Below are 25,342 nucleotides of genomic sequence, written 5' to 3' on the forward strand. Positions count from 1 at the left end.
GTCTGAAGGACAACTTTACCAGAAAGAAGCTGAAGAAATGGTTCCTTGATGGACAAAGCATTTGTTTCACTTATTCTCCTAATAGACGCGCTGGCCATTTAAGAATGCTACTTTAAACTGATAAGAAAAACAAAAACAGTATTGTAGAGATTGTTTCTAATGGTTCCATTTTGTGTCCTAGTACCAGATTTGATTTCCCATCTTAACTGGAGGGAAAGGTTTGATCCCTGACTTGGTAAACTTGGAGTACTGAGGATGTGATGGTAGACCTTCCTTTCCTCTAGAAAGCCTAGGGGCCCCTAGTGCTGCTGTTGGTCATGCAGAGAACTGAGACTCAGAGTTTTAATAAAGCCAACATAGCTTTTTATTGGTAAGCTTTATGATTCAGGCCAAGCCTAGAGCTTCAACTTCTGAATATACACCCAATGCAATAGTAAAGGTCAGAAGTGGATTTTTTTTTATTACAAGAGTAAGTCTGCCAGGTATTGAGAATATCTGAACTCCAGAAGATGCAGCCATCCAAGTTCCAAGCACTAGTTTGAATTTCTCAGTTTTTGGCATCTGATTGGACCTTTAGTGGGAGATAAAATTCAAGGGAACAAACTGACATTTCTAGGAGCTAGGAAAATTAAGGACTGTGGGGCCAGATCTTGGTGTTTTCAGGAGTACTCTGGCTACATGAGCAAGGAGTGGGAAAGGAAAAAATGCCCACATTAGGGGATCAGACTGCTGAACTGAGAATGCATCAATTTTTCCATGCCTTCCTCTACCAGTGACTGCAACAAGAAAAGTCCAACAAGGCAAACAAATTGATCTGTGGAGTTCTCCATTCTGAAGATGAACTGATGGAGGTTGTCTATTCATTTTCCATTCTCCATGGGCACAGAGTCTGTTGGCCTGAATGTTGTGTTTGCTTTGTACTTAGGTGGCCAAAACCAGCAGCTTCCACTTTTTCACCAGTATAAAATGCGTAGTGTCTCTCTTCTTGGAGGAGAGATTGAAATTCCTCCTGGCCATTTATGTAAGCTACTATTACATAATTGTCACTCTGAACCTAGACAAGGTCAAGAGGGGAACTAGACATTTCATGGCCTTCCTGATCACCCTCAATTCCAGCAAATTTATATTCATCCTCCTTTCCAGAGTAGACCATTTTCCCTGACAAGTGTGCCACCCATTGGGAGCAGCCCAGTCTGTTAGATATGCATCTGTGGTTATTCTTGCCACACATATCTCTAAGGTTTCCCTCTGAAAAGGTTTCTGGCACTTGTCCCCCTTGTCTTGAAAATTATTCAAGTTGCCTCTGTGAATGGTAGTGGATGTGGTTACCCACATTCTATCTCCAGGCTGATGGATTCCCTGCTATGAGGAGACAAATTCACAGGTAGTAACAAAACTGTCCTACTCCCATCCATCAGATGGGGCATAGTTGGTGCCCTGCAAAGTTATGGATGTGACTCCTAGGATTGAGGGAATTCCACTTTCACTTCAGAAGAAGGGTCCTTCTGGGGCAGGGATGGGATTTGCTTGCTAGAACTGTCCATTGTGTAGCCTAGACTAAGGCAGCATGGAATCTGAATTCCACTACCACTCCAGAAGGTGTCATCCTACCAGGCCATAATTAATTTCTATTGGTGGAAGGAGAGAAGGTCTAGAGCACTAGTGCATGGGAGAGTCAGCTTTTGCTAAGCCATGGGAGCATTGTAGGAAGGTGCCCAAATTCTTCCAGTATCTCAGCTGGTCTTTGTTTTGCAGGGCAGAGGAACAAAACACTATGGGCTGATTGTGGTGGGCCATTCCCTAGGGGCAGGAACAGCTGCCATTCTGTCCTTCCTGCTGCGTCCGCAGTACCCATCGCTGAAGTGCTATGCCTATTCTCCCCCAGGAGGGCTGCTGAGGTATGTGTTGGAAGATGAGACCTGACTGGGGGGTTGCAGCTGATCATTATTGTGTATTATTTGTACTATGATAGCACACCAAGGCCCCATTATGCTTGGTGCTGTACTGAAAAATAGCAAGAGACAGTCCCTGCCCTAAAGAACTTACAGCCATGGGGGGCGATCTACTATAGAAGCTGATGTTGCTGTTGGTTGTGTCCAACAGGCCTGGTTCTATCTGTCTTGGTTTTGGATCTTGATTATGATGCCAGGTGGACAGCTGCCCCAGACACTCACTAAATCTTTGAAGTCACATGGCACAGGAGTCCCCTGGATAATACTGTAGCTTCACCCTATTTACAGTAGCAAGCACAAGTCACAGTCAAGAGGCTGGCAGCCCAGACAATGTTTCCCTTCCCACATCCTTCACTGTATATTATGTGATTCAGGGCGCTGTGCTCCTCTGTCCATTGCAGATAGATTTACAGCAGGTGACTCATATAGTAGTTTAAAAAAAAATCACCCATCTTGACCAACATAGAAAGGGGTGTGGTCCCTTGAGTAGTCACGACTGTCACTGCAGGGGGTATTTACGGCAGCTGCAGAGACTCGTCCATCACGTTAGTCCTGGGTCTCTGTAGCACCCAGGGGGGGTTTCCATTAGGGTAATCACTCTGGGCATTATCCTTCAGGTCCGTTACCATGATAGGAGTTGCCACAGTATCTGTTGGACAGAGAGTCCTCTGCAGTGACTGTCAAAGGAATTATTCCCCAGGACGGTCACTGAGGGAACTCTGTAGCTTATCTATTTGGATTTCCCCTGGCAGAAATCCATTAGGCTGTGGTGGACACAACCATGGCTAGAGTGTGCTGTTAAACCTCAGACTATCCAATAGCTCTAGGGGGTGCCCTCACTTATCATATTTCTGATCTTCATTGCACTCTAACACAGTTTGCAGTGTTGTCTGTAGACTCTGTCATTTTACTTCTGTCAGTAGTGTTGGCCTCTAGCTATTGTGAATCTATCCACGATTCAGAGAGAGGCCAACGAAGATGTAAATCTCAATAATGAACAGCGATCTGGGAGCCTTGGCTCACTTACCTTGGGCCAGCGGGAGTGGTGTGGTGCAGAAAGTGATGTTCCTAATCCCACGGGCACCATGTAATGTCAGTCTCAGAAGGGCATGGGATGTTCTGTCCTTCCTACCTCTCTCAAGTGTCCTGGCCATCTGAAGACTTTGGGACATTCAGTTTGAGGCACAATATTTGAGTACTTCCTTTCCCAAATGTATGCTAGGGCTATTAGTACCTGGGGCATAAGGAATGGATTTCAAGCCTTGCATCTGTGGAGCAAGGTGGAAACCCCAGATGCCGTGAGGAACAGAAATTGTGGCCTGCACAACACCACAATTCCCCAAATCCAGCCTCTTGGAAATCAGACCCTTCAGAGGCCAAGAGCAATTTGGCCATGGAGTCCTGGTCTTTGCTAGTGAAATCCTACTTGTTCTTCTTGGATCCTATTTCTCTTCCAGTGAGGATGCCATGGAGTACTCAAAAGAGTTTGTGACTGCTGTCGTGCTTGGCAAAGATCTAGTTCCCAGGCAAGTTGAAAAATCTCTGAATTCCTCACTTTAGTATCCACTTGTTCTATACCAAAGGCACCCGTTTCCTGTCTGAACCCCCCCACATCATATCTATCTCCAGTTTCCTCATTTACCTGTCCTCATGTGCTTCTTACTTGTCCCTCTTTTCCTAGTTACCTGTATTGCTGTATCTTTTACCTGGATACTTTTATTGGTGTATCACACACCTGTGTATTGGCATATCCCTCCCCTCTCTCTGTTGCCTGTATGAGTAAAAAGGTGAATATCCTGACTTCACAATTATGTTCATTGTTACATCTGATATATCTGTGCCATCTTGATGGTATCTGTATTGTCATCCCACACCTGTGTACTGTCTCCCTGGGTCCATGTTCTCTGTCATCTCACACCTGTGTACCCTCTCCCTGGTTACCTAGAGTTGGACATCTCACACCTTTTTATCATCACCTTGGAGACGTGTGGCCTAATGGCTGGGGCTTTGGACCAGGAGACCCAGGTTCTATCCCTAGCTCCACCATCAATTCATGGTGTGACATTGGACAAGTCATGTCATTTCACTCTGTGTCTCCCCATCTTTGAAATGGGGATTATGATACTGACCCACTTCTGTAAAGTGCTTTAAGATCTCTGGAGGAGAAGCACCCTGAAGTACTGAGTATTATTATTGGTAATCTGTATGATGACATCTCTCATCTGTCCATTGTCTCCCTGATGATCTGTATAGTGGTGTCTTACACTGCTGTACCATCTCCTTGGCTTACCTGTTTTGCAGTCTCTTATATCTCTAAACCATTTTCCTGGTTCCTCATATTGTGATGTCACACCAGGTACTATCTACCTGTCTCATGCCATCTCACTTCTCAGTATCCATCTCCTTGGTTATCTGTATTGTCACGTCTCATACCTATACACTATCTTATCAATTTATCTGTGGCTTCTTACACCTCATTATCTATATTGTGTAATCTCACACCTCTGTGATGTTTCTTGGGTCATCTGTATCGTGGCATCTCCCAAATCTTTGTAGCATCTCTTGTATTGTGGTATCTCACTTTTCTGTTCTGTCATTCCCACCTCTCCTTGGTACCTGTGTTGTGATACTTACTTCTCAGTAGTCACCTGTGCAGTTGTGGCTAACACCCTTTCTCTCTCTCTCTCTTCCAGGATTGGTCTCTCACAGCTAGAGGGATTTCGCCGGCAGCTTCTTGATGTTCTCCAGAGAAGTAACAAACCAAAGGTAAGAAGATTCAAATCCCCCTGGAATGAAAAGCCGTGACAATTATTCTCATGGAAACACCAGACCGAACAAATAGGTGGTGTCCTGAGCTGAGCCTGTTTAAGATCTCACACTCCAATTCTAGCTCTTCCTGGCCTTTAGTGAGCAATAGCCAGTAATGGACTAAGTAATGGAGCAGGTGTGGAGTTTTCTACCCATGACTCCATGGTCTCTGTCTGGTTGTGCAGTTTTGGGTTAAGTGGATTTGTTAACACTTTGGAGATGAAGGATTTATATGTATATTATGTCGTAAAGATTCATTTCCAGCAGACTGAGAAATGCCAGCATTCTAAAGCAGTGGTGTCCAACCTTATTATCACATAAACCTAAGCACAACCTTATGTGGGCCAAACAGATTCAACCTGTTTTAATAAGATTTAAAGTCACCCGTATTGAGTTATATTTTAAGTTCAGCTTGTTTCATATGTATTTAGATAGGTTGTTTCTATGTACAGTATTGTCTATTTACACACTTGTGTGAACTAAAATGAGGTAAACAAACAATAATGAATTGGCTGTTAATATATATTATGTTGAAGCAGGCTGTGGGCCATCGGAAATGCTCTGGTGGGCTGTAGGTTGGGCACCCCTGATCTAAGGGATAACAGAAGCCTTATTAACACTAGTAGCAGTTTTAATATCAAGGATTTTAAAGGTGACCTGCAAATGGGGGAAAAGGACTCTGTGTCTTTTTGTGTGGTTGTGTAGCGTGACATGCTTGAAAAGGGTTTTTTTTGTTGGTTTGTGGTGTTTGTTCTCTGCTTGTTTTTCACATTGAAAATTCAGCTCTTGTCTATGCTGCTTGTCTTGCAGTATTCTGTGGGTATGTGAAACTGTTGGGATTATGATCTCACAAGGACCAGGAAACTGAAACCTAGTTAACTGAGAGGGGAAGTGGTTTTCATGCAGATTCTTTAGAACTTTGTTTTCTTTCTTTTGTTGCTAATATCTACTTAACTCAAATGCCTAATAAATAGGTATGAGAAAATATCTCTTTGTAAAAGATTCACCATACCTGGCCCTCCAATGCAGGGCTGATAACACTTCCACGCATGTCTCTGGCTCCTCTAAGGAAACCTTCAGCAAAAACAGGGAAGACAAGACTTTGCTATTTCTAAGGTAAAAACAAGCAGGAAAAAAAACTTGGGGAGTGGGGAGACCTTTTAACTTTCCTTTGTTTTCTGATTAAGCAAATAAGGGCACAAGCCAGAGTTTGTTGTTTTGGGACACTTTTAAAGTGTTATGTTTCAGAGTAGCAGCCGTGTTAATCTGTATCCGGAAAAAGAAAAGGAGGACTTGTGGCACCTTAGAGACTAACAAATTTATTTGAGCATAAGCTTTCGTGAGCTACAGCTCACTTCATCGGATGCATGCAGTGGAAAATAAAGTGGGGAGATTTAATAAAATAAAGGGGACATCATCAGAGGGCCTAATCACGTCGGCCACACTATCAGAGGCTCATTCACCTGTGCATCTACTGATGTGATATATGCCATCATGTGCCAGCAATGCCCCTCTGCCATGTACATTGGCCAAACTGGACAGTCTCTACATAAAAGAATAAATGGACACAAATCAGACGTCAAGAATTATAACATTCAAAAACCAGTCGGAGAACACTTCAATCTCTTTGATCACTAGATTACAGACCTAAAAGTGGCAATTCTTCAACAAAAAAACTTCAAAACCAGACTCCAACAAGAGACTGCTGAATTGGAATTAATTTGCAAACTGGATACAATTAATTTAGGCTTGAATAAAGACTGGGAGTGGATGTGTCATTACACAAAGTAAAACTATTTCCCCTTGTTTATTTCCCCCCACTACTGTTCCTCACACATTCTTGTCAACTGCTGGAAATGGCCCACCTACTACAAAAGTTTCCCCCTCCTGCCACCCTCCCCCTCCCCCGCCCCCCCCCCCCCGCTCTCTTGCTGGTAATAGCTCACCTTACCTGATCACTCTTGTTACAGTGTGTATGGTAACACCCATTGTTTCATGTTCTCTGTGTATATAAAATCTCCCCACTTTATTTTCCACTGCATGCATCCGATGAAGTGAGCTGTAGCTCACGAAAGCTTATGCTCAAATAAGTTTGCTAGTCTCTAAGGTGCCACAAGTACTTCTTTTCTTTTTAAGGTGTTATGTATCCTGTTTAACCAAACCCAGCAACCGTCTAATGTGAAGTGACCCTAGGAATATGACACTGTGTGCCCCCTTCTCCCCTGGCTTTTTATCCTATTCTCATCGCCACGCTGTTCCTTTCTGTATTTTGGCATCACGATCCGTTGCATCACCTCCTCCTCCTTTTTCTCTTCTTGGACAGTGGCGAATCATTGTGGGGGCCACAAAGTGTATACCCAAGTCAGAGCTCCCGGAAGAGACTGAAGGGAATTCAGTGACCAGTAGCCGTCTCTGGACTCACCCCAGTGACCTAACCATTGCCCTGTCTGCCAGTACGCCACTCTATCCACCCGGCCGCATCATCCATGTGGTGCACAATCACCCTGCCGAGCAGTGCTGGTAAGTACAGCTGGAGCTGCAGCCATGCTGCAAGCCAGCCCAGGGTGCAGGGGCACGCTTCAGTTTTGGAAAGGGACCCAACAGGATAGCCTTCAGGAAAGCCACGGCATTCTTTGGCAGCTTGCTTTGTCTGTAAGTGGGAGTTATTTAGCACCATCCTGTGATGGTTGTGTCTGTCCTGGGGAGAAGATAGAAGGAGGGGAGATCTTGCATCACGATTGGTTAGTGTTGGTCCTGGGAGCAGTGGCAGCAGTATATGTAACTCGGCATCTCTTCTCTTTTACTTTCCCCCTCCCATTCTCCTGTTCTCTGTCTCTGACCCCCACTGTCTCCTTCTCACATTCTCCCTTCTTCCTCCTCTCTGACTCACATGCTCTCCCATGTCTCCACCTCTCCCTCTCTTTTGATCCCTGACTTCTATTCCAGTTGCTGTGAACAGGAGGATCCCACTTACTTTGCAATTTGGGGCGACAATAAAGCGTTTAATGAAGTCATCATCTCCCCAGCAATGCTGCATGAACACCTCCCTTATGTGGTCATGGAGGGGCTCAACAAGGTAATGCAGGGGGAGACTCAGCACGGCAATATAGCTTCTGAGTCCCAGACCCTGGGAGTGGCAGGAGATGGGGAGGTTCAACGAGGGTGTAAGCTGGTGGAGTCCCCACTCAGCTGCTGCAAACCAAAGCTACGCACTTGTTGGAGAGTCGAAAAGTCACGTGCTGGCACCTGGTTTTATTAATTCTTATACATAGTAGTGTATTCCAGTAATGCTTAGAGGCTCCAGCCAAGATTGGTGCCCATTGTACTAGGCATTGTACATACACATAGTAAGAGCCAGTCCCTGCTCTAGAGAACTTACAATCTAAATGGACAAGATAGTCAAAGAGTGGGAGGGGAAACTGAGGCACAGAGTGGGCAAGTCTGGCCCAGCATCACATAGCTCATTCATTGCAGAGCTGGAAATAGAACTTGGGTCTTCTGAGTCCCAATTAAGTGCCCTGTCCACTTGACCATGCTGCATTTCTAAAACAGCACAGTGTGAACCCCAGCCACAGCTGTCTCCTTAATCTTGTCTGCTCCTTGGTTCCTTCAGAACCTGCCCATCCCACACCCTGCTTCTCTCTGGCAAAGGACTGCTTCTGTATTCAAAGTTAATCTAATAAGCCACAACTTCCCCAGTGGGGCAGCTGTGAATAACCTGGAGGTCCCTGAGTTGTCCAGCACCTGCCAACATGCTGGAGCCTCTGCAGAATCTTTCCAATATTAGGCATGTGCATGTCACACAGCAGGATGTGTCTCAAGTCGTTGGGCTTGATTTTACAACCCTTATTTAAGTCAATGGGACTGCTCATCTGAGTGCCTACTAGCACACATGGGTAAGGCCTGTAGAATGGTACAAATACAGGTCCTAGTCATGAGGCAGTGGCATGTAGCTTTACCCAGGTCTCCTAGGCCCTGCTAATTGTGGGGCTACTACAGGCAGGTCCCTAGTTGCTTTCCCCTTGCTGGGCTCCAGCGGTACTTACTGACCGTGTGGCTTTGGTGTCAATATTTGTATAATATCAGTGTGTGTGATCCTAGGTATGATCCTTGCCTTTGAGATCCCTCTAGGCTTGCAAAGGCTGCTGATAAGAAGCAAATCAGGGGATAAGTATGCTTGTCTGGGTGAAGTTCAGAGGTCAGAACAGAAATGGTCACTGAGCAAAGCTGATCTTATTTTGACTAGGTCCTGGAAAATTACAACAAGGGCAAAACTGCCTTGCTTTCTGCGGCCAAAGTGATGGTGAGTCCAACAGAAGTGGATCTCAATCCAGAATTGATCTTCCAGAATCAGCCCCTGCCCAGCGGACCCTCATTACAGATCGGGATTGGAGCCATAACAGTGGACAGAAGGAACAGCAGCGTCAAGTAAGGATGTGCCTTTAATTTCCTTGAAAGCTTTACCCAAGGCCTGTGGAGGGGTTGTTGCCTCCCACAGGATCCCTGATCACTGTGAAGCTGTCCTGCAGTGGCTCAAGAGCATAAGACCAACCCCTGTATAGATTGTTAAGGAGCAGGGCACAAACCCCAAATTGGTTGTGAGTTCTGTACTTAAATTTCACCAAGCTATTATCAAGTGTGAACTCCGCAAGCACTACATCAGCCTTAACATGGAGTCACAGACAGTCCCCTTGCGAACTCAGATCTATTTTGGCACCAAGGTAAGCTTACCTTCAATAGATGGTTCCTCCCACCAAAGATCCCAGTAATATTCAGGTTATTCCCAATCCCAAAGGACCAGTCACTTACCCCAGGTCAGCTGCATCTTGGATCTCATGCCAAAGACAACAGTTGTAGCCAGTCCTATAATTAACTATCTAAAGATGTATTAACTAAGAAAAGGAAATAGAGTTATTTACAAAGGTTAAAGGAGCTAAACACATACACACACAAATGAGTTACAGTGCTAAATTTCAAAAGGTAATAAAAGCTTCTATAATAAGCAAGCTCTCTATGTCCTTTAGGGCTAACACAGACTAGGCACTGCGGATCTTTTGCTTATGCTTAGTCTTCCTTGCCGCTCAGAGTCCAAGCAGCATAAAAGATACTGTTTCTCCTTGTTTGGGCCTTTTATTCCTTCCCCACTTCTGCTTCGAGTTGCAAGTTCAACTGTTGGGAGGAATTGTCTTCTCTTCCTGAGCAGGGCCAGGGGTGGATGGGCGGAAGCAACGAACAAAATCTTTCATCCTCTGATGTTCCACAATGGTTTGTCTGGTGTTGGTGGACCTTCTTTTGTTGGGCAGGAGCTAACATCTCCTATGGCAAAGTAGTATTTCGCTTTCGTTAATTCCTCTCTCCTGTCTGGTAATTTGCAGTTACAGAGCAAATACTTTTACAGTTATAGAGCAAGCACTTAAATATTAACTTATAACATGGGATACAGATATTATCAGTTTTCAGAGTAGCAGCCGTGTTAGTCTGTATTATCAGTGAGATTAATGCATGCATCAGTTTATAAACATTTCATAAAGTCTAAACACTAAGCACACTTATGTACTCTAATACCTACGTTAATGTTACCAACACACATGAGCCAGATTGGTTTCCAGTTCTGTATTTGTCAGTGTTCAGTTGAGACCTAAGGTCTTGGCATGAGCTGGCACCTGTGCTGCCAGCATCACAAGCACCCTTTGAAAAGTGTGACTGGCCCATGCGTGCAGTGTAGATTCAGTGGCTGCTCAAGTGCTCTAGGAAAACGAAGACCATATCATGCTAAAAGTCCACTGATACAGCAAAATGAAACCCAATGGTGAAAGGACATTGAAACTTTCCCTCTAACTCCAGGACAAAGGGGGGGTTTCCCTTGGGACAAGACTGGGATTCGGTGGTGGGGCAAAGCTTGCATCCCTGCAGAGTAGATTTCTATTTTCCAGTACCCTGTAAATATGATGGTGTTGGTAGTAATAGATGGTATCAATGGTAATAGATACGATCTGAGACGGTCATGGTGAGCAGAATGCTACATTTTGTATAGGTCTTCATGTAAAGTGTATCCCAAAATGTTTTACAGAGTAAATAACGTTATTACAGAAAATTGCAGAGGAAGAGAGAAGTACAGAAGCATGGGCAAGGGGGGAAGGTATGTTCCCAGCTGAGATGTGAAATGGAGAGACTGTAAGGCAGATGAACCCAGGAAGGCTGGCAGGAGCTGCAGAGAAGGCTGTCCTAGTGAGGGAGGCCAGATTAGTGAGGGACAGGGGCCAGGGCAGAGAGAGTTGGGAAGGGAGTAGGCAGTGACTGTGAGGCTGCCTGGAGCCAGACCATGGAGAGTTATACAAACAAGGAAGGTAATTTTCAGTCAGAACCAGAAGTGAATGGGGAGCCAGTGGAGTTGTGTAGGGGAAAGGGAAGAAGTGTGGTTGCACTCCTTTTTACATGTGTGAGGGTTGGGGCATATGCACGTGCTGGGGTTGGCAGAGCTGGGACTGGGGAGTTCACAGAACGAGAGTTGCAAGTAGTCAAGGTGAGAGGAGGAGAGGACTTGGATGAAGACTACAGAAAATATGAAGTTGAGGGAGTGACTTATGGACATGGTTGCGTTGGAGATAGGCCAGTATGCAGACATGATAGATGGAGTAGGAAGACTATAGACAGTTGGAGCAAATGGGGGTGAAGAGACGGAGCTGTGCTTGAAGGGGCCACTTCTACCCCAGAAAAGGACTTCTGTTTCTGAGATTTCAGATAAAGGAAGCTGAGAGGAAGCCGTGCACTTATCTGGCTAAGACAGATAGGGAGGCCGAACATGATGGAGTCATTAAGGGTTTTGAAATCTGCACCCCGGGATAAAACTGAGTAGTATCTGAAGTTAAAGAAAAAGAGGAGATGAGAAGGGAGGAGAAGACTGGAAACAGAGGGATTCTAGGCCCTGAGCAGGAGCCATCACCAGAGACAGAATGAGAGGCTAGGCAGGGGCAGAACCATGACAGTAGAGCAGCCAGAGGAGGGAGCAGTCCTGCCATGAGAGCAGGGGACTGGACTAGATACGACCTCTCAAGGTCCTTTCCAGTCCTTGATTCTGTGATTAGTGAAGGCTACAATGAAGCCAAAAAGAGGGAGATAGGAGCAAGCAGAGAGGAGGAAGAGGCTGTTGACTACCCAGAGGAGCGAGACTTCCATGTTCTAGCCAGAGCAGACTCTAGAGTGAAATAATATGAGGCCATTCTTGTTTTGGAGGTGGGTGAAGGGGAGAGGAGGTTACTTTCTCAAGCCTTGTGCTGTGAAAGGGAGGGTCAGAGATAGGGCGGTCCAGGATTGGAGCCTGCTGCTGCTTCACTTTCCATCATTTCCTTCCAGGTGAGAGGCTACTCAGGGAACTAGGTACAGGGTGATGGGTTAAATTTGTGGCAGGCGAGAACTTTAACTGACAGTGTTGGGAGTTAGGAGGTGGAGAGTGAGATGCTGATTGCCACGGTATATGTGACGGTGCTGGGCCCAGAGGTGATGTCTGACATGCACTCAGTAAGCAGAGCTATGTTGGTGCTGAGAGATGGTGTCTGGGACTCCCTCATTTACACAGGAATGAGCTGGTATCAGTCAGGTTTCAGAGTCATGCAGCTGCCTCATGTTTCTGTTGTCTCTTTGCAGGAGCAAGTCCCATTCTGAAATCAGTTTGGAGGGGTTTTACGAGACCAAGCTCCTTTCTCCTGTGCAGAAGGACCCTGTGGAGCTACTGCTTCTGGATACCAAAGAGCGTTTGTCTGTGGAGCTGCAGGACCGTCGTGCTCCTCTCGCTACCATGGAGAGTCTGTCTGACAATGAATCCATCTACAGCTTTGAGTCGAGGCGCTCCTCTGGATTCCGGAGCATCCGCGGTTCACCCAGCCTCCACGTCGTCATGGAGAAGGATGAGACACACTGCTTTTATATAGACCCCATTATCCCCGAGGAGAACCCCTCCCTCAGCTCACGGACAGAGCTGCTTGCTGCCGACAGCCTCTCCAAACACTCCCAGGAGACCCAGCCCCCGGAGGCCCTGCACAACAGTGGTGGCATTACCCCCCAGCGGCGCGGCAGTGAGGAAGGGGCTGGTAGTGAAGGGGACCACGTTTCCTTCGTCCCCGAGGAGGAACTGACCCTCCAGAATGGACGGCTTACTGATGTGCCCAGTCCACAAGTGCTGGAGTTTGCTGAATTTATAGACAGCCTCTTTAACCTGGACAGCAAAACCAGCTCCTTCCAGGACCTCTACTGCATGATGGTATCTGACAGCTCCAGTGACTTTGCTGAGATGCCCAAGTCAGTCAGTGATCAGGAGATCCTGCTGAGAGCACAGTATGAGCCCAACCTAGTCCCCAAGCCCCCTAGGTTGTTTGCTGGCTCAGCAGATCCCTCTTCTGGCATCTCAGTCTCCCCCTCATTCCCTCTGAGTTCCTCTGGAGAGCTTATGGACATCACTCCCACGGGCATGAGCAGCCAGGAATGCCTGGTCACTGACAAAATCCGGACTTCCACTCCAGCTGGTCATGTGACCAGCCCTGCCAAGCAGGAGGACCTCATGATCTCAGCCCTCTAGTGCAGGAGTGGAGGGGTGAGGCTCCAAGAGCCAATCCCATGAGCTGAATACTGGGATAACACTTGGAGGAGCTGGTCATTGGGCAGTTCGGAAGTGGGGGAGACGCCTGAGAATGTTCCTTCTGGGGTGCCTTGCTGGTGGCATCGTGACGTCAGGGGGATGGATTCCGTATGCTGGGTCATATGCTTAAGTTTGGGAGAAGATGTTCTGCCTCTCAAAGCCTGCTACACTAAGAGGGTCTCATCAATGGAGTTAGATGTTTGGTTTCCCTACCTCAGCCTACTGGATTAAATCAGAGGGCAGATTCCCTGCCTCAGGGCATCTGCTGAGGCACAGGGCTCAGATTTCCTGCTCGAGGGAGTCTGCTGGAGACAGGGGGTGAATTCCCTGAAGTGAGAGGACTGGATTATCAGAAGTAAGGGTGTATCACCTCCCGTTGTCATTTAAGTGGTGTCAATAGTGAGCAGATTGCGACTTTGGGCCCAATTGCACTAACACGTCACGTCTGACCCAAGCACCAATTCATCACCCTTTCATGGTGTTTGTTTTTATAAGACACTCTCTCCCGTTTTAAAGCCATTGGATCTGTATTCCCAGGGAATGCAGCCACCCTCTCCCTGACCAGGCGCAGCGAGAATCAGGCTGGCACTGTGTGTTTTCGCTTCCCTGATTACCTCTGAGTTCACTGACTACCAGGCTTCTTCTGAGAAGAAAGGAAATCCATATACTAGAGAGCCGAAGGCCACTGCTGCATCCGTCCTCCACCAGAGGGGTGGGGAAGGTCTCTTGGGTCTCGCCTTCATCACTTCACAGCTCCCTGGAACACTCGGAACTGGTGATGTTCCCACCACAGACTGACAGGATTTTCATCTCAATACCGCATGGATGGATTGGTTTAAACTAGCTTTTGGTATTTAAAAGGCTTGCCAGTGCCAAGCATTATCTGCCAGGTCCCTGTGGTGCCAGGGAGCCTCCTTGGGCCTGTTCCTGGTCGTCAGTCCACCTTCCTCACAGACCAACACTGGTCTCTGCCCTCGGAGTTCAGGGAAAAGATGAACCTTTACCAAGTGTTGAAATCTCATGTATGTTTACAGAGCTGCTAAGCTTTTCAGAAGGTATTCATTACACAAATTGGAAAGCCTTCCTGGAGCAAGAAGAATGTTCTGTTTCCCCTTCCTTGCTGTTCCCTCAGTGTGGGGGCTGAGGGGAGAGTGGAGGGGGCAGGAGGTGCTGTTATTGCAAATCCTTGTTTCAAAGTGGAGGCCCTTTGATCCAAGCCCAAGGGGAAGCTGCATGCTTCCCTCCCCACAGGGGTTCATCCCCTTCACCCTGCTGCACGACAACTCGTTAAAAAGCCCCAATATATTGTCAACAAAAATAGTGACTGAGCAACCAGTCCTGTTGCTCTCAATGCCAGTGCCCAGGGTAGCCTGCTGGCTCTACTGAATGAATGGAAGGGATTTTCCGATGATGGAAGCAGGAGGGAGACTAACTGCCTAGGCAGTTAAACATACTGTGACCTACAAGAGTCCTCTAACTGGAAAAAGACTTCATATCAGAACTCTGCAGAATCAATCCGTGTCTCTGCAGCTCTGCCCTCCTTCACCGGAAAAGAATCTCCTGTTTGAGTCAGCTGTAAAATGCCCCCATCATACCGGAGCCCTTGGCTGTGCAATTCCCAGGACAGTGAGAATTCCATGCTTCTGATAGGTTAGCCCCATTACACAACAGGAATTGATGGGTCCAGTTCACCATCATGGTACATGTGTGTTGTTGGTTGTTTGTGCTAGGTGCTGTACAAACACCAAACAAAAAATAGTGTAAAATGGCACCAAATAAGAACAGGAACATTTTTACACCCACTCAGCATGGCAATGTTGAATTGGCTCCTATGTGTCCAGTGTGACAATATCATGTAGGGTAGATTCCCCAGTCCCTACCATGAAATGCTTAGTCACTGGGAGTGCAGACATTTCCATTTATAAATACTAAAACAAAATCTTTTTAACTGTCCCAGTAGTTTAGATTCCAGATGTGACCTTTCTTAAAACTCCGGCAATCAGAGGGAATAATGTCCTTCAGATTCTAAATATCTTTTTTTTAATCTATTAGTTGCTGAGCAACAAAGTTCCTTCTTTTTTTTTTTTTTTTTTAAATAGGCCCTACCAAAAAGAGCAGTGTGGTGTGTTCCCCTTGCTGGCTTTGCAGCAACAGTTGACCAGCATTGTGCTGATAACATGAATGGTTCTGGCACCTGTACAAGAACAACTGTATTAATACTTGCTGGAGGATTCTCTGCTCCTTGAAGTCTTTAAACCACGATTTGAGGACTTCAATAGCTCAGACATAGGTGAGAGGTTTTTCGCAGGAGAGGGTGGGTGAGGATTCTGTGGCCTGCGTTGTGCAGGAGGTCGGACTAGATGATCATAATGGTCCCTTCTGACCTTAATATCTATGAATCTATGAATACCATCCTCCATTGGAAGTGCAGGGCAAGAACACATGGTAAGGGAATTAAAAGGTGATTTTCAGGAAGGCGTTACAATGAGCAGTACAGTTTAGAATAACAAGGGGAATTTGCAGAATTTAGGGAGTAGGACTAGCAGGCTAGGCTCACCACCTGCAGCAGTCTGCTGAGGGTGCTGCAGTGTGGACAGGGTGACACCCTGCCTCAAGCCATCTGCTAGCCTTGGGGAAAGGGCGCATGTTCCTGCCTTGCCCAGTAGGCTGAGGTCGGGTAGTAATTATAACACTTAGCACTTATCTAGCGCTTTATATTTTCAAAGCACTTTACAAACATTAATGAAGGAATCATCCCAACCCCTAGTAGTTAGGTACGTACCTACTGTATTAGGAGATGCCTCGGAGAATCTGCTGAGGCTAGGTGAAGCCAGTTCCCAATTTTGGGAGATTAGGGGGTCAGAGTCACAGAAATTATGGGATCAGATAGCTTCCCTGTTAGTGAAGGTTTTGTTAGCATCTAAGTGATTTCACAAGTGACCAGATTATAACTAATGAGTCACACTACTGCACTAAGATGTCACGTCTGACCTGGGCACCCCTTTGTTGCGGTTGTATGTTTTAACACTGTCTACGTTTTCCAAGCCATTGGATTACAGGGAATTCAGAAGCTCTCTCCCTGACCAGCGGTAGAGGAATCTGGCCAGCAGGGTTTGTTCTTGCTCCCCAGTTTACATGCTCTGTGGCTATGGGGCTTCTGCCAAGAAGTTGGAAATATGCAGCTTCTGGTGTCCCAGGGCTGCCACTGACCAAAGAAGAGGGGAGTTGAGGTGTGAGAGGGTCCAATTAGCAAAGTTTCCAATGACAGTATCTCATGGCCTCCCCTCTTGTAGTCATTTTTCATTGTCCCCTCCTGGGAAATCACAGAGTAAACCCATGCTCTCTGCACCAGCACTGCCCAAACACATGTTAAATTTCCCCCTTGAAGTGACTGATGCATAACTCCACCCCATTGTCTTATGCATTATAGAGAGCATTTGCAAAACGCAGCCTCCCATTGCACCCAAAAGAACATATCTGATGTGTTCGTGTTTAACGCTGAGCCCGTCACTAATCCGCCATACATATCCCATGCTGCACTCCACCTTCTCTGTCTTTCCTCTACTCTGATACGTTTTCTGAGACAACTATACCTAGCACTTAAGGTTCCTTCACTGCTTGACTGTCGGATCTTATCCTGCAGCTCCTGTGCAGCCACCTTGTGCCTTTAATGTTTGGATGGTCCATTGAAAAGTCAGTGGGACATCATAATGTGACTGGGTCAGTACTGGATGTACCTGACACGTTAGAGAGCAGCTAAGCTGTTAATCGTTTGTGTCAGTTCTTGGGGCACACTCTTGCCTTTCGTCCCAATCAGTGAGTGATTAGTACTGGAGTGCCGTTCCAGTGAACAGTCAGAGCAGAAGGCACCCAAATTGCTGGAGCTGAGAGGCTGGGTTTTCTGCACCTTAAAAATTAAAATGTATAAAGTGAAACCTAATACACCAATGCAGCTTTGCCAAAGAGTCCTACAAAGAAACCTCCCCAATTAGGCACTTCGTGGTTAGCTGAATAATAATGAGACAGCACTTGCATAGCAAGTTTTATCTTCAAAGCCCATAGCAGACTGTGATGGACTGTAACCCTGAAACCTTGGAACATTCAGGGACAACATGGGAGGCTTTAAACCATTGTAACAGCACTGGTTTAACTCCCATACCTCCTAGGTCAAAGAGAGATGGGCTCTAATCCTGTCTCTGAAAGTAGTGAGGATCCATGAAGGGCGTATGTGCTTGGGTGATGGATATTGCTCTTGTGCTTTTTCAAACAGAACCGGACCCAGAACTGATCCCTGTGGGACCCCCCTTGAATTACTGATAACTACTCTCTGGAAATGGTTTTCCAACCAGTATGCACCCACCTTATAGTAGCTACATCTAGGTTGTATTTCCCTAGTTTGTTTATGAGGAGGTCGTGCAAGACAGTATCAAAAGACTTATTAAAGTCAAGATATACTACATGTACCGCTTCCCCCCCATCCACAAGGCTTGTTACCCAGTCAAAGGTACGGTCCCTTTCAATTTTTTTGAATGTTCCTTCGTACTGGAACACCTTATCTACCATCTTGATATCATTCAGTATTTTATATATCTTTGATGTCCCCTTCTGATTTGTCTCATCTCTATACCTATGCCGTCCCAATCTTACCCATCTCTTCATATGGACATTTTTCCATGCCTCTGATAATTTCTGTCTCCCATCTGTGAACCCCCCTCTATTTCTTGCCCTATTCTCTTTTTAGATAGGGTGACCAGAACTGCACAAAGTATTCCTGGGGAGGGTATCTCATTGACTTATAGAATGGCATTATATAATATTTTCAGTATCTTTCTCTCTCCCATTTTTCATGCATTCCAACGTTTTGTCTGCTTTGCTGACCACAGCTGGGCATTGAGCAGAGGTCTTCATTGACCTGTCCGCACCGATGCCCAGGTCTTTTTCCCTGAGTTGTGACAGTTACTTTGGAACCAGTAAGGCATATGAGCTGTTCAAATGATTCCTTACAATGCCCATTAGCTTCATTAATCAACACTGAATTTCAGCTGCTGGTGTGTTTCCCATTTGCCTTTCTTGGCTAGGCCCTTCTGAAATCCCTTAAGGTTTTAGTCTTCTCCAATCTTGGCTAATTTACATATTTTTTTTGGTCATCTACCAGTGTTCTAACCTTACTGCTTGCCCGTTTTCCAGATCATTGTTCCATATATTACATAGCACTGATTCTCGTATGGAATCTGGGGAGCACCCCACTAACAAGGCAGAACAAATATCACCCAGCCTATGCAAAATGTGCATATTTTCCTTTGCATGTTTTACTTGCAGAACAAGCAGGTCTATTATAAATTCAGTGTGGCTGCTTGGAATATCCTGGACTGCTCAGTTCTAGGCTATCTGCCATTCCTCTGCTTGTGTACACGCACATGCACACACTTGCAAGTACCTTGTGTACTTTTAAATGCCGCCTGCTCCAGCTAAGTCTCACTTCACATTGTGCAGGAGGGCAGCCTAGTATAATGTTTAATTTCCCATCGTGATGAGCAGCGCTTTCTCTGCAATAGATGCCTTGGGAACTCCCCCCCTGCTCGTGTTTTGCTAGAGCCTGGTCTTCATTATGCTAAGTAAAGCAAGCACGCTTACATTTAACCAAAAGGCTAACCCCAGTTTATCCCTTTTCCCCATATACACAACATACAGACAGTCTGGCTGCAGAGACTTTCCTACTCTGTGGCAAGGACAGTGGCTTTTAATCTACTCTTTCTGGTTACAGTAGCTCTGTGTGATTTGTATGTTCTGTAGATAGCACATAGATTTTAATACTTTCTTGATAAGGTGATTAAGTAAATAAAATGCCTATAATACTTGCTGGCAAGACATCCTAAGTTAACCTATTGCAAACCTCTGCTAGTTCTGCCTTTTATCAAACCTCTGCTAGTTCTGCCTTTTATCAAAGTCCCTCCAGCCTTCCTCCAATTTGCAGAGTTAATTGTTTTCTTTTTTTTCGGTCTGTAGTACGGTTTAAGTCTCAGATTCCTTCTTCTGAATATCCCTCCGCACTGCCCCCAGTTTGTCATTGACATCGCCTATCTGAATCTACCCGAAGCTGGGTTTTTGCTAAGAGGGTTATTGTTTCGTTATGTTGCCCCAACCCTCATGTGTTCAGTTTCTCTGCATTTTTTCAGAGTGAAGGGACAATCCCTCTGATCCCTCTTCTTTCAGGTTAGGGTGATTTGGGGAGTAAATGACTGTTAGCTAAGTGCGTGCTCCTTCTCTATCGTTCCTTAGCAACAAAAGTTAGTAATCATAAGAGCAGAGGGAAGTAAAAGAGTAATGGATTAAATGGGTAATGTATTAAGTCTGAGGACTCAGTGTAAAAGAAAAACCCAACATAGAACAAACAGGGATACTATTATTATGCGTATGACTAGTGTGGTAGACGCTGTACAAAATGATACATTACATGAACTATTAAACAAGGAAACAGGATAAATAGATTTAACAGTGTGGCAGCCTGCCTAGAGCAAGGCATTATGTGCAGTGAGCACGGTGTTGGTCCTTTCATAGTTAAGTAAAGTTAAACTCAAAATTGGCTCTCCGCACCTTTAAACTTGTAAACGAACACAAAAAGTAACTGCTTGGTCATAACATGCAAATGAAGGTCCTGACCCAGCCCAGGTTCTAGGTTAGGACTGAGGAAGTCCTCTACTGGCCCAGCTCCACCCACCACCCCTCCTGGGATGAAGCAGGCAAACTTTCTTAATTTGCCTGTGCTTTCCTGATTGGTTAGTGTCTCTTTCTAGATCTTCAAGGCTCATGGAGGACTAAGTCATGTGGTACCCAAGCTTGAGTGGGTTTGTTTCAGGCAGGGTGGTGTCAGGGTGCTGACGCTTCCAGCCAGGAGCAGAGAAGGCCTGATAGAGCATTGGTACAAGTAGCAAATAGTCCTTATTGTCACTGAGAGATGAGACACACACACACACACACACACACTCATTCCTCACAAGCAGTGCACACAACCCCTCTTACGCTGTCTGAAGGAATGATCTAGAAATCCACTGCTCATTTTTCACCGATGTTCTCTCCTTTGGTCTTCTATATGAGAGATTGTTCCCCTCTCTAGCCTCCAGCAGGACTGGCACAACCAGGAACTCCGCTCTTCCTTTTCAGTAACTACTGTGGAATTTAAGGTCTCTGTATATTCCCACCATCACTCTCTTCCGAGCTGGGGCATCTCATGGCCTCTTGTTAATGTCCAGATTTGCAGTCAACTGAGAAACTAAACTAACGGATGTCAGAGCCACATCTCTTGTCCCTGGGTTACCTCCACTGTTGTTCCTGAATTGTACAAGGTTACATTCCATTGCACATGCTGTGACTGAGCAAGCCTCACTGTCCTGCTGTGAGTTAGGCAACTATTATCCCCATTTTACAGGCAGGAAAAGCGAGAAAGGGAGGTGGTTACTTGCCCACGGTCACATAGTGAGTCTCTCTTAGGGCATGTCTACACTTACCAGTAGATACACTGCAATCGATGTAGCAAGTGTCAATTTAGCAGGTCTGGTGAAGACACGCTAAATTGATGGGAGAGTGCTCTCCCGTCAATTTTTGTACTCTACCTAACCGAGAAGCGTAAGGGAAGTTGACGGGAGATGCTCTTCCGTCGACACAGTGCAGGGTAGCCACCGTGGTAAGTGGATCTAACTATGTTGACTTCAGTTACGTTGTTGACGTAACTGAAGTTGCGTAAGTTAGATCAACTTACTGCGATAGTGTAGACCACGTCTCAGATATAGGATTAGAATGTGGGAGTTCCTGGCTCTGAAGCCTGTGCTCAAGTCACTAGATCATCCTCCTCTTGCAGAAAAGTTTATAAAGAATCTGTGAAATGGATTGATCAGCGTTCTTTTCCCTTCAGCCTCAAGCCCCTGTTGGGGTGTGTCTCCTATGTGCTAGTAATATTCCCTTCCTAACTACTAGAATCCCTTATGATAGAGGCCACTCCTGGCACCACCTCTGCCCCCATGACAGGAAGTTGTGATACAGCAGGGATCATCCCATGGGGACTGCAGTTCCTGTTTGCTTTGATCAGTGTTTTACACCCCACTCTTAAGAGTCAGGGGCTTCACTGCCAAGTAAGATGGTAGGAAACCATATTAATGTGGTGGGCAAAGACTCAAACCCAAATCTCTGTGAGTATAAATCTCTGTGTAACTGGAATTTTGATGAGTTCTCTAGAAAGGAAGCCCCTAGACTAGAACTCTAGTCCCAGAAGTGTGGGGTGCTGGTCTCCCCACATCAAGAGGCTAGTTGTGGGGCTCTCAGCTCCCTCCAGGAGGTGGGTGTACCAGAGGCAGCATGCTGCCTTGCTGCTTCTGTTCCCACATTTCACTATAGTAGGTTTCTGCTTCAGCATCTCCCTACCAAATTCATGCCCTGTGCTTCTCTCAGAGCCATCTCACTCTGTACCCTGAGCAGGAGGAGAGGGGATGAGGATGCTGTTGGCATAAACTTTGGTTCTTTAAAGGCATATGCACTGGAAAGTCAAAACAAAACCAGGGAGAGAGCAAATCCAGTTCCCAGATGTGTATGACTTTTGTCATAGGAAATGGTCCCAGGAGACATCAGGAAATGTACGAACTTGCCTTCAAGCACTTTGTTGTCTCCATTTATGTTTTCATTGCTTCTGTGCTTAGATTCATGTCTTTGTTGTGCCTTTGTTTTCTATTGCAATGTAAGGATCCTGTTTGGGACAGGACACCTGGCCTACTAGCTTCCTTTTCCCACCTGCAGAGACAGTGCTCCTACCTGGGAATGGGGAAGGAAGGGAGATGACAGGTGGGGACTGGACCAGCATCACTCTGGCTGCCAGTCTCTGTTTTCCCATCTTGGTTAGGCCATGCCATGTTTCCTCACTGTCCCCTGCTCCCTCAGGTTGTCTTAAAGTGCCAATAGCAAAGCCTGGCTGATCTGAAGCAGGTCTCCTTCTCATACCCACACAAGTATATAAGTCACCCTTCTGGATCGATCTAGTCTGGTATCTTGTCTTGGGCAAGGACAGTTTCCTGCTGTACTATGGGGAAGTGACCCCTGACATGCACTATGTCTAGCCAGTCATGCAATTCTGTATTTGTCCCCTGGCTGGTGGTCAGAAGATTTAGTCATAATAAGCAAAACTGCCCCCGTTTTTAACTATGGCTCTGTTCTGCAAGATTTCATGATGAAAGGAACTGACTATATTTAAACTGTGCATTGTATTTATGGTGTAACTGACTGCACTTAGACTGTGGCTCTAGAACAGTGATTTTCCAATGCCAGACTCTGACATTAGTGGGGTGGGATTTCTGCTCCTCTCATCCCTGTGTTTGAATCCCCTGCTAACATGGCCATGCCTTGTTTTGCTTTTCTCTTACATAGGAGGGGTCCGTCCAGCCATTATGTCCATGAGAGAGGGAAATGGTTATTTTGCCACTAGTTTAAATGATTTTGCAAAAATAAATACAATGCAATGTAGGCAAAAACCTCCATCAATTTTGATTGGAGCTCCACTTCTCTGCTGTTTGTCATAGTCCTAGTGAAGTTCTGATGTTCCAAAGTACATGGTACATGGGCAGTACTGGAGGGGCATTTTCCACTCCCACATAGCATGTATGTTACTCAACATTCAGACTGATTTATTGACAGTCGCCCACGTGGTCTGTCTTGTCTTAATACACACTTTGGGGGCATGGTGCATACAAAGCACTTGCATCAGAGGTGTGATTGATGGATCACTCCCTTGTACCCTATCACGTCTCAATGCCCATATCAGCATGTCTGAGGCGCCCGCTGGCGGCCACTGTCTTGTGGAGAAGTGACTTCATCTGCGATGCAGAGGCCTCTGCTCCAAGCTCCCTCGCCGAGCTGCTGCAGTCAGAGGTGTAGAGGTCACTTCAAAGCAAGAGCCTCGAGCTTCCACTCCAATGACAGACTCTGTTGATAAATCCAGTGAATGGTTTATAGGTGGTGAGTCACATCCCCATCCCTGTGGTCAGAATGGTGGCCTTAAGGAGAAGGGATGCTGCTGCCCTTTAAGACTCTTTCAATTAGTCTGGCCTTTTGCAGGAGAGTCCTGTAAGGAGAACTGCCTGCCTGCCTGGCCTCCCAAGTATGCTGCTGCTCATGTGCAAATGGCAAGAATAGAGGAGCCCAGATGAAGATTTCTTTATGCCCTAGTCTGCTCATTTTCCCTGTTGCATGTCCCTTGGGATGGAGCCGAGTTACATGGACTCAGTGTTACAGAACACCCAGCTTTGTTCTAATGGGGCCTTTGGGCCCTCGCACTTGGGAGGGGTTTTACCAAATGATGGTTGCTATGGAGAAAGGTTTGTGTACAGGAAATCACACTCCTTTTCCATTCCCCATTCCCCCCCCTTCAACAGAAGTCGAGGCCACTCTGTGTAGGAAAGCCCCACTGCCTGCTTCTTTCACCCTTTTTCACATCTTGTGCTGGGGCAAATTGGACCAGGGCAATTTCTAGCAAACTCATTCACCCCAACCGCCTGTTTAGAGTCTTTGTATCACTGGGGAGAAGGCAACCCCCTTCTATCCAGCCCTGAGCTGCTCCGACTCCCTCTCCTGGGCCTTAGAGAGCCTTCATATGCAATCACTGGGGAAGCAGTAAAGGAGCCCATGTTCTCACACTCACTCAAGAGGTCACTGCCCTTCCCAGGAATGCTGCCTGCTGGATCCCTGCTCCACACTGCCCCAGCATGAAGGCTAAAAGGAAACTCAAGCTCTCTTTATGTGCCATTCTCACGTGACTTTTTTGTACCTATGTATGAAAGATCTAAACTAATATTGCTGTAAAGAAAGATACAAATTAATATAGCATATTATATAAAGATATATGTATATAAAGGTTTCTGTATATTGTATAGAGTTGTGTATAAAATGGATGTAGAAGTATGGCTGGTGTATGTGCCTCCCCAAGCTTGGCCTGGAGAATGGTAGAGCCATGTAGTTTGACTGATGTGATGTCTTAAAGGACTGAGCAAGGATGAGAGAGTTGGGAGAAAATAACCCTATCTCTATTGCCAAGGCCCAGGGAACAACCAGATACTACTTCGTCATTAAAGCTGCCTGGGGCTTTCTGTGGAGAGGCATTCAGATGATGCTGAGGTCATCTCCAGGGCCATGTATCTCCCCTCTATAGATCCCTGGGTTCTGTATCTCTCCCCCATACAGCTCTAGAGCTGGTATCTCCTCTTCTCCTTGGAGATACTTGTGGTCCTGTATTTCCTTTCCTCTTCCCAATCCCCTGCACCCACTCTGACCTCTAAGCCTTGTATCTCTCCCTGAACATACCAGCCTCTCTGTGTCACTGGGCAGCTCAACATGGATCATAAAGGAGAATCCTGATAGCGACAGGAAACTTCATGAGCTAGAAAGTAGAAAATGCAACCTAATTGTCTTCTTCCTAGTAAGGAGGAGTTGACTAAGAACACGAGGGTTACAAGGCAGTTTGCTGCTAGTGACTATCAGCTATCTGAAATCAACATGCTGAAAAATGGGGTTAACATGAGCAAAGGCAGTAGATTCAAAGAAACAACTCTTTTGGGGAAAAGGTGTGCAGTGGAAAAAAGTATGAAAACCCACCAGTGTGGAAGAATGCTGGAAAGATGGCATCAGAAAGAGGCCGTAATCCTTCTGCAAAAGAAACATGCAGGGTAGAAGTGGTGACCAGTGTGGCTTCACAGAGATCTGAGAGTAAAAGCTCTTCAAGACAAAGGATTTATCTTAATCGATGCTTGTAAAGCTGTTTGTGAATGTAAAGTGCTGCTCACATTATTTTTAGGAATAATAATAGTAAACCTGTCCTGGAAATGGAAAAGGAGCAAGGGAACCAGACAAGAATACACAGGTAAGGAGAATATGGGGAGCAATCTGGATGAAATCATGCTGCACAAAGGGGCATGAT

General features: G+C 46.0%; 1 protein-coding gene across 2 annotated transcripts in view; it reads left to right on the top strand.

Moving 5' to 3' along the window:
- The window catches only part of DAGLA (diacylglycerol lipase alpha), a 106,602-nt gene extending 82,316 nt beyond the window's left edge, over nucleotides 1-24,286 (top strand). Inside the window, exons 15-22 of one of the 2 annotated variants that reach the window (XM_073346943.1) lie at nucleotides 1,756-1,898; nucleotides 3,410-3,478; nucleotides 4,646-4,718; nucleotides 7,084-7,280; nucleotides 7,707-7,836; nucleotides 9,007-9,188; nucleotides 10,831-10,899; nucleotides 12,405-24,286. In XM_073346943.1, the coding sequence (XP_073203044.1) occupies nucleotides 1,756-1,898; nucleotides 3,410-3,478; nucleotides 4,646-4,718; nucleotides 7,084-7,280; nucleotides 7,707-7,836; nucleotides 9,007-9,188; nucleotides 10,831-10,899; nucleotides 12,405-13,332 (1,791 nt within the window). In that variant the 3' untranslated portion in view covers nucleotides 13,333-24,286. The remainder of the gene's footprint in view (nucleotides 1-1,755; nucleotides 1,899-3,409; nucleotides 3,479-4,645; nucleotides 4,719-7,083; nucleotides 7,281-7,706; nucleotides 7,837-9,006; nucleotides 9,189-10,830; nucleotides 10,900-12,404) is intronic. The other variant, XM_073346944.1, reaches the window with a different exon arrangement.
- Nucleotides 24,287-25,342: the final 1,056 nt, after the last annotated feature.

This window comes from Lepidochelys kempii, chromosome 6, assembly GCF_965140265.1.
Source record: "Lepidochelys kempii isolate rLepKem1 chromosome 6, rLepKem1.hap2, whole genome shotgun sequence".
NCBI classification, from domain to species: Eukaryota; Metazoa; Chordata; order Testudines; family Cheloniidae; genus Lepidochelys; species Lepidochelys kempii.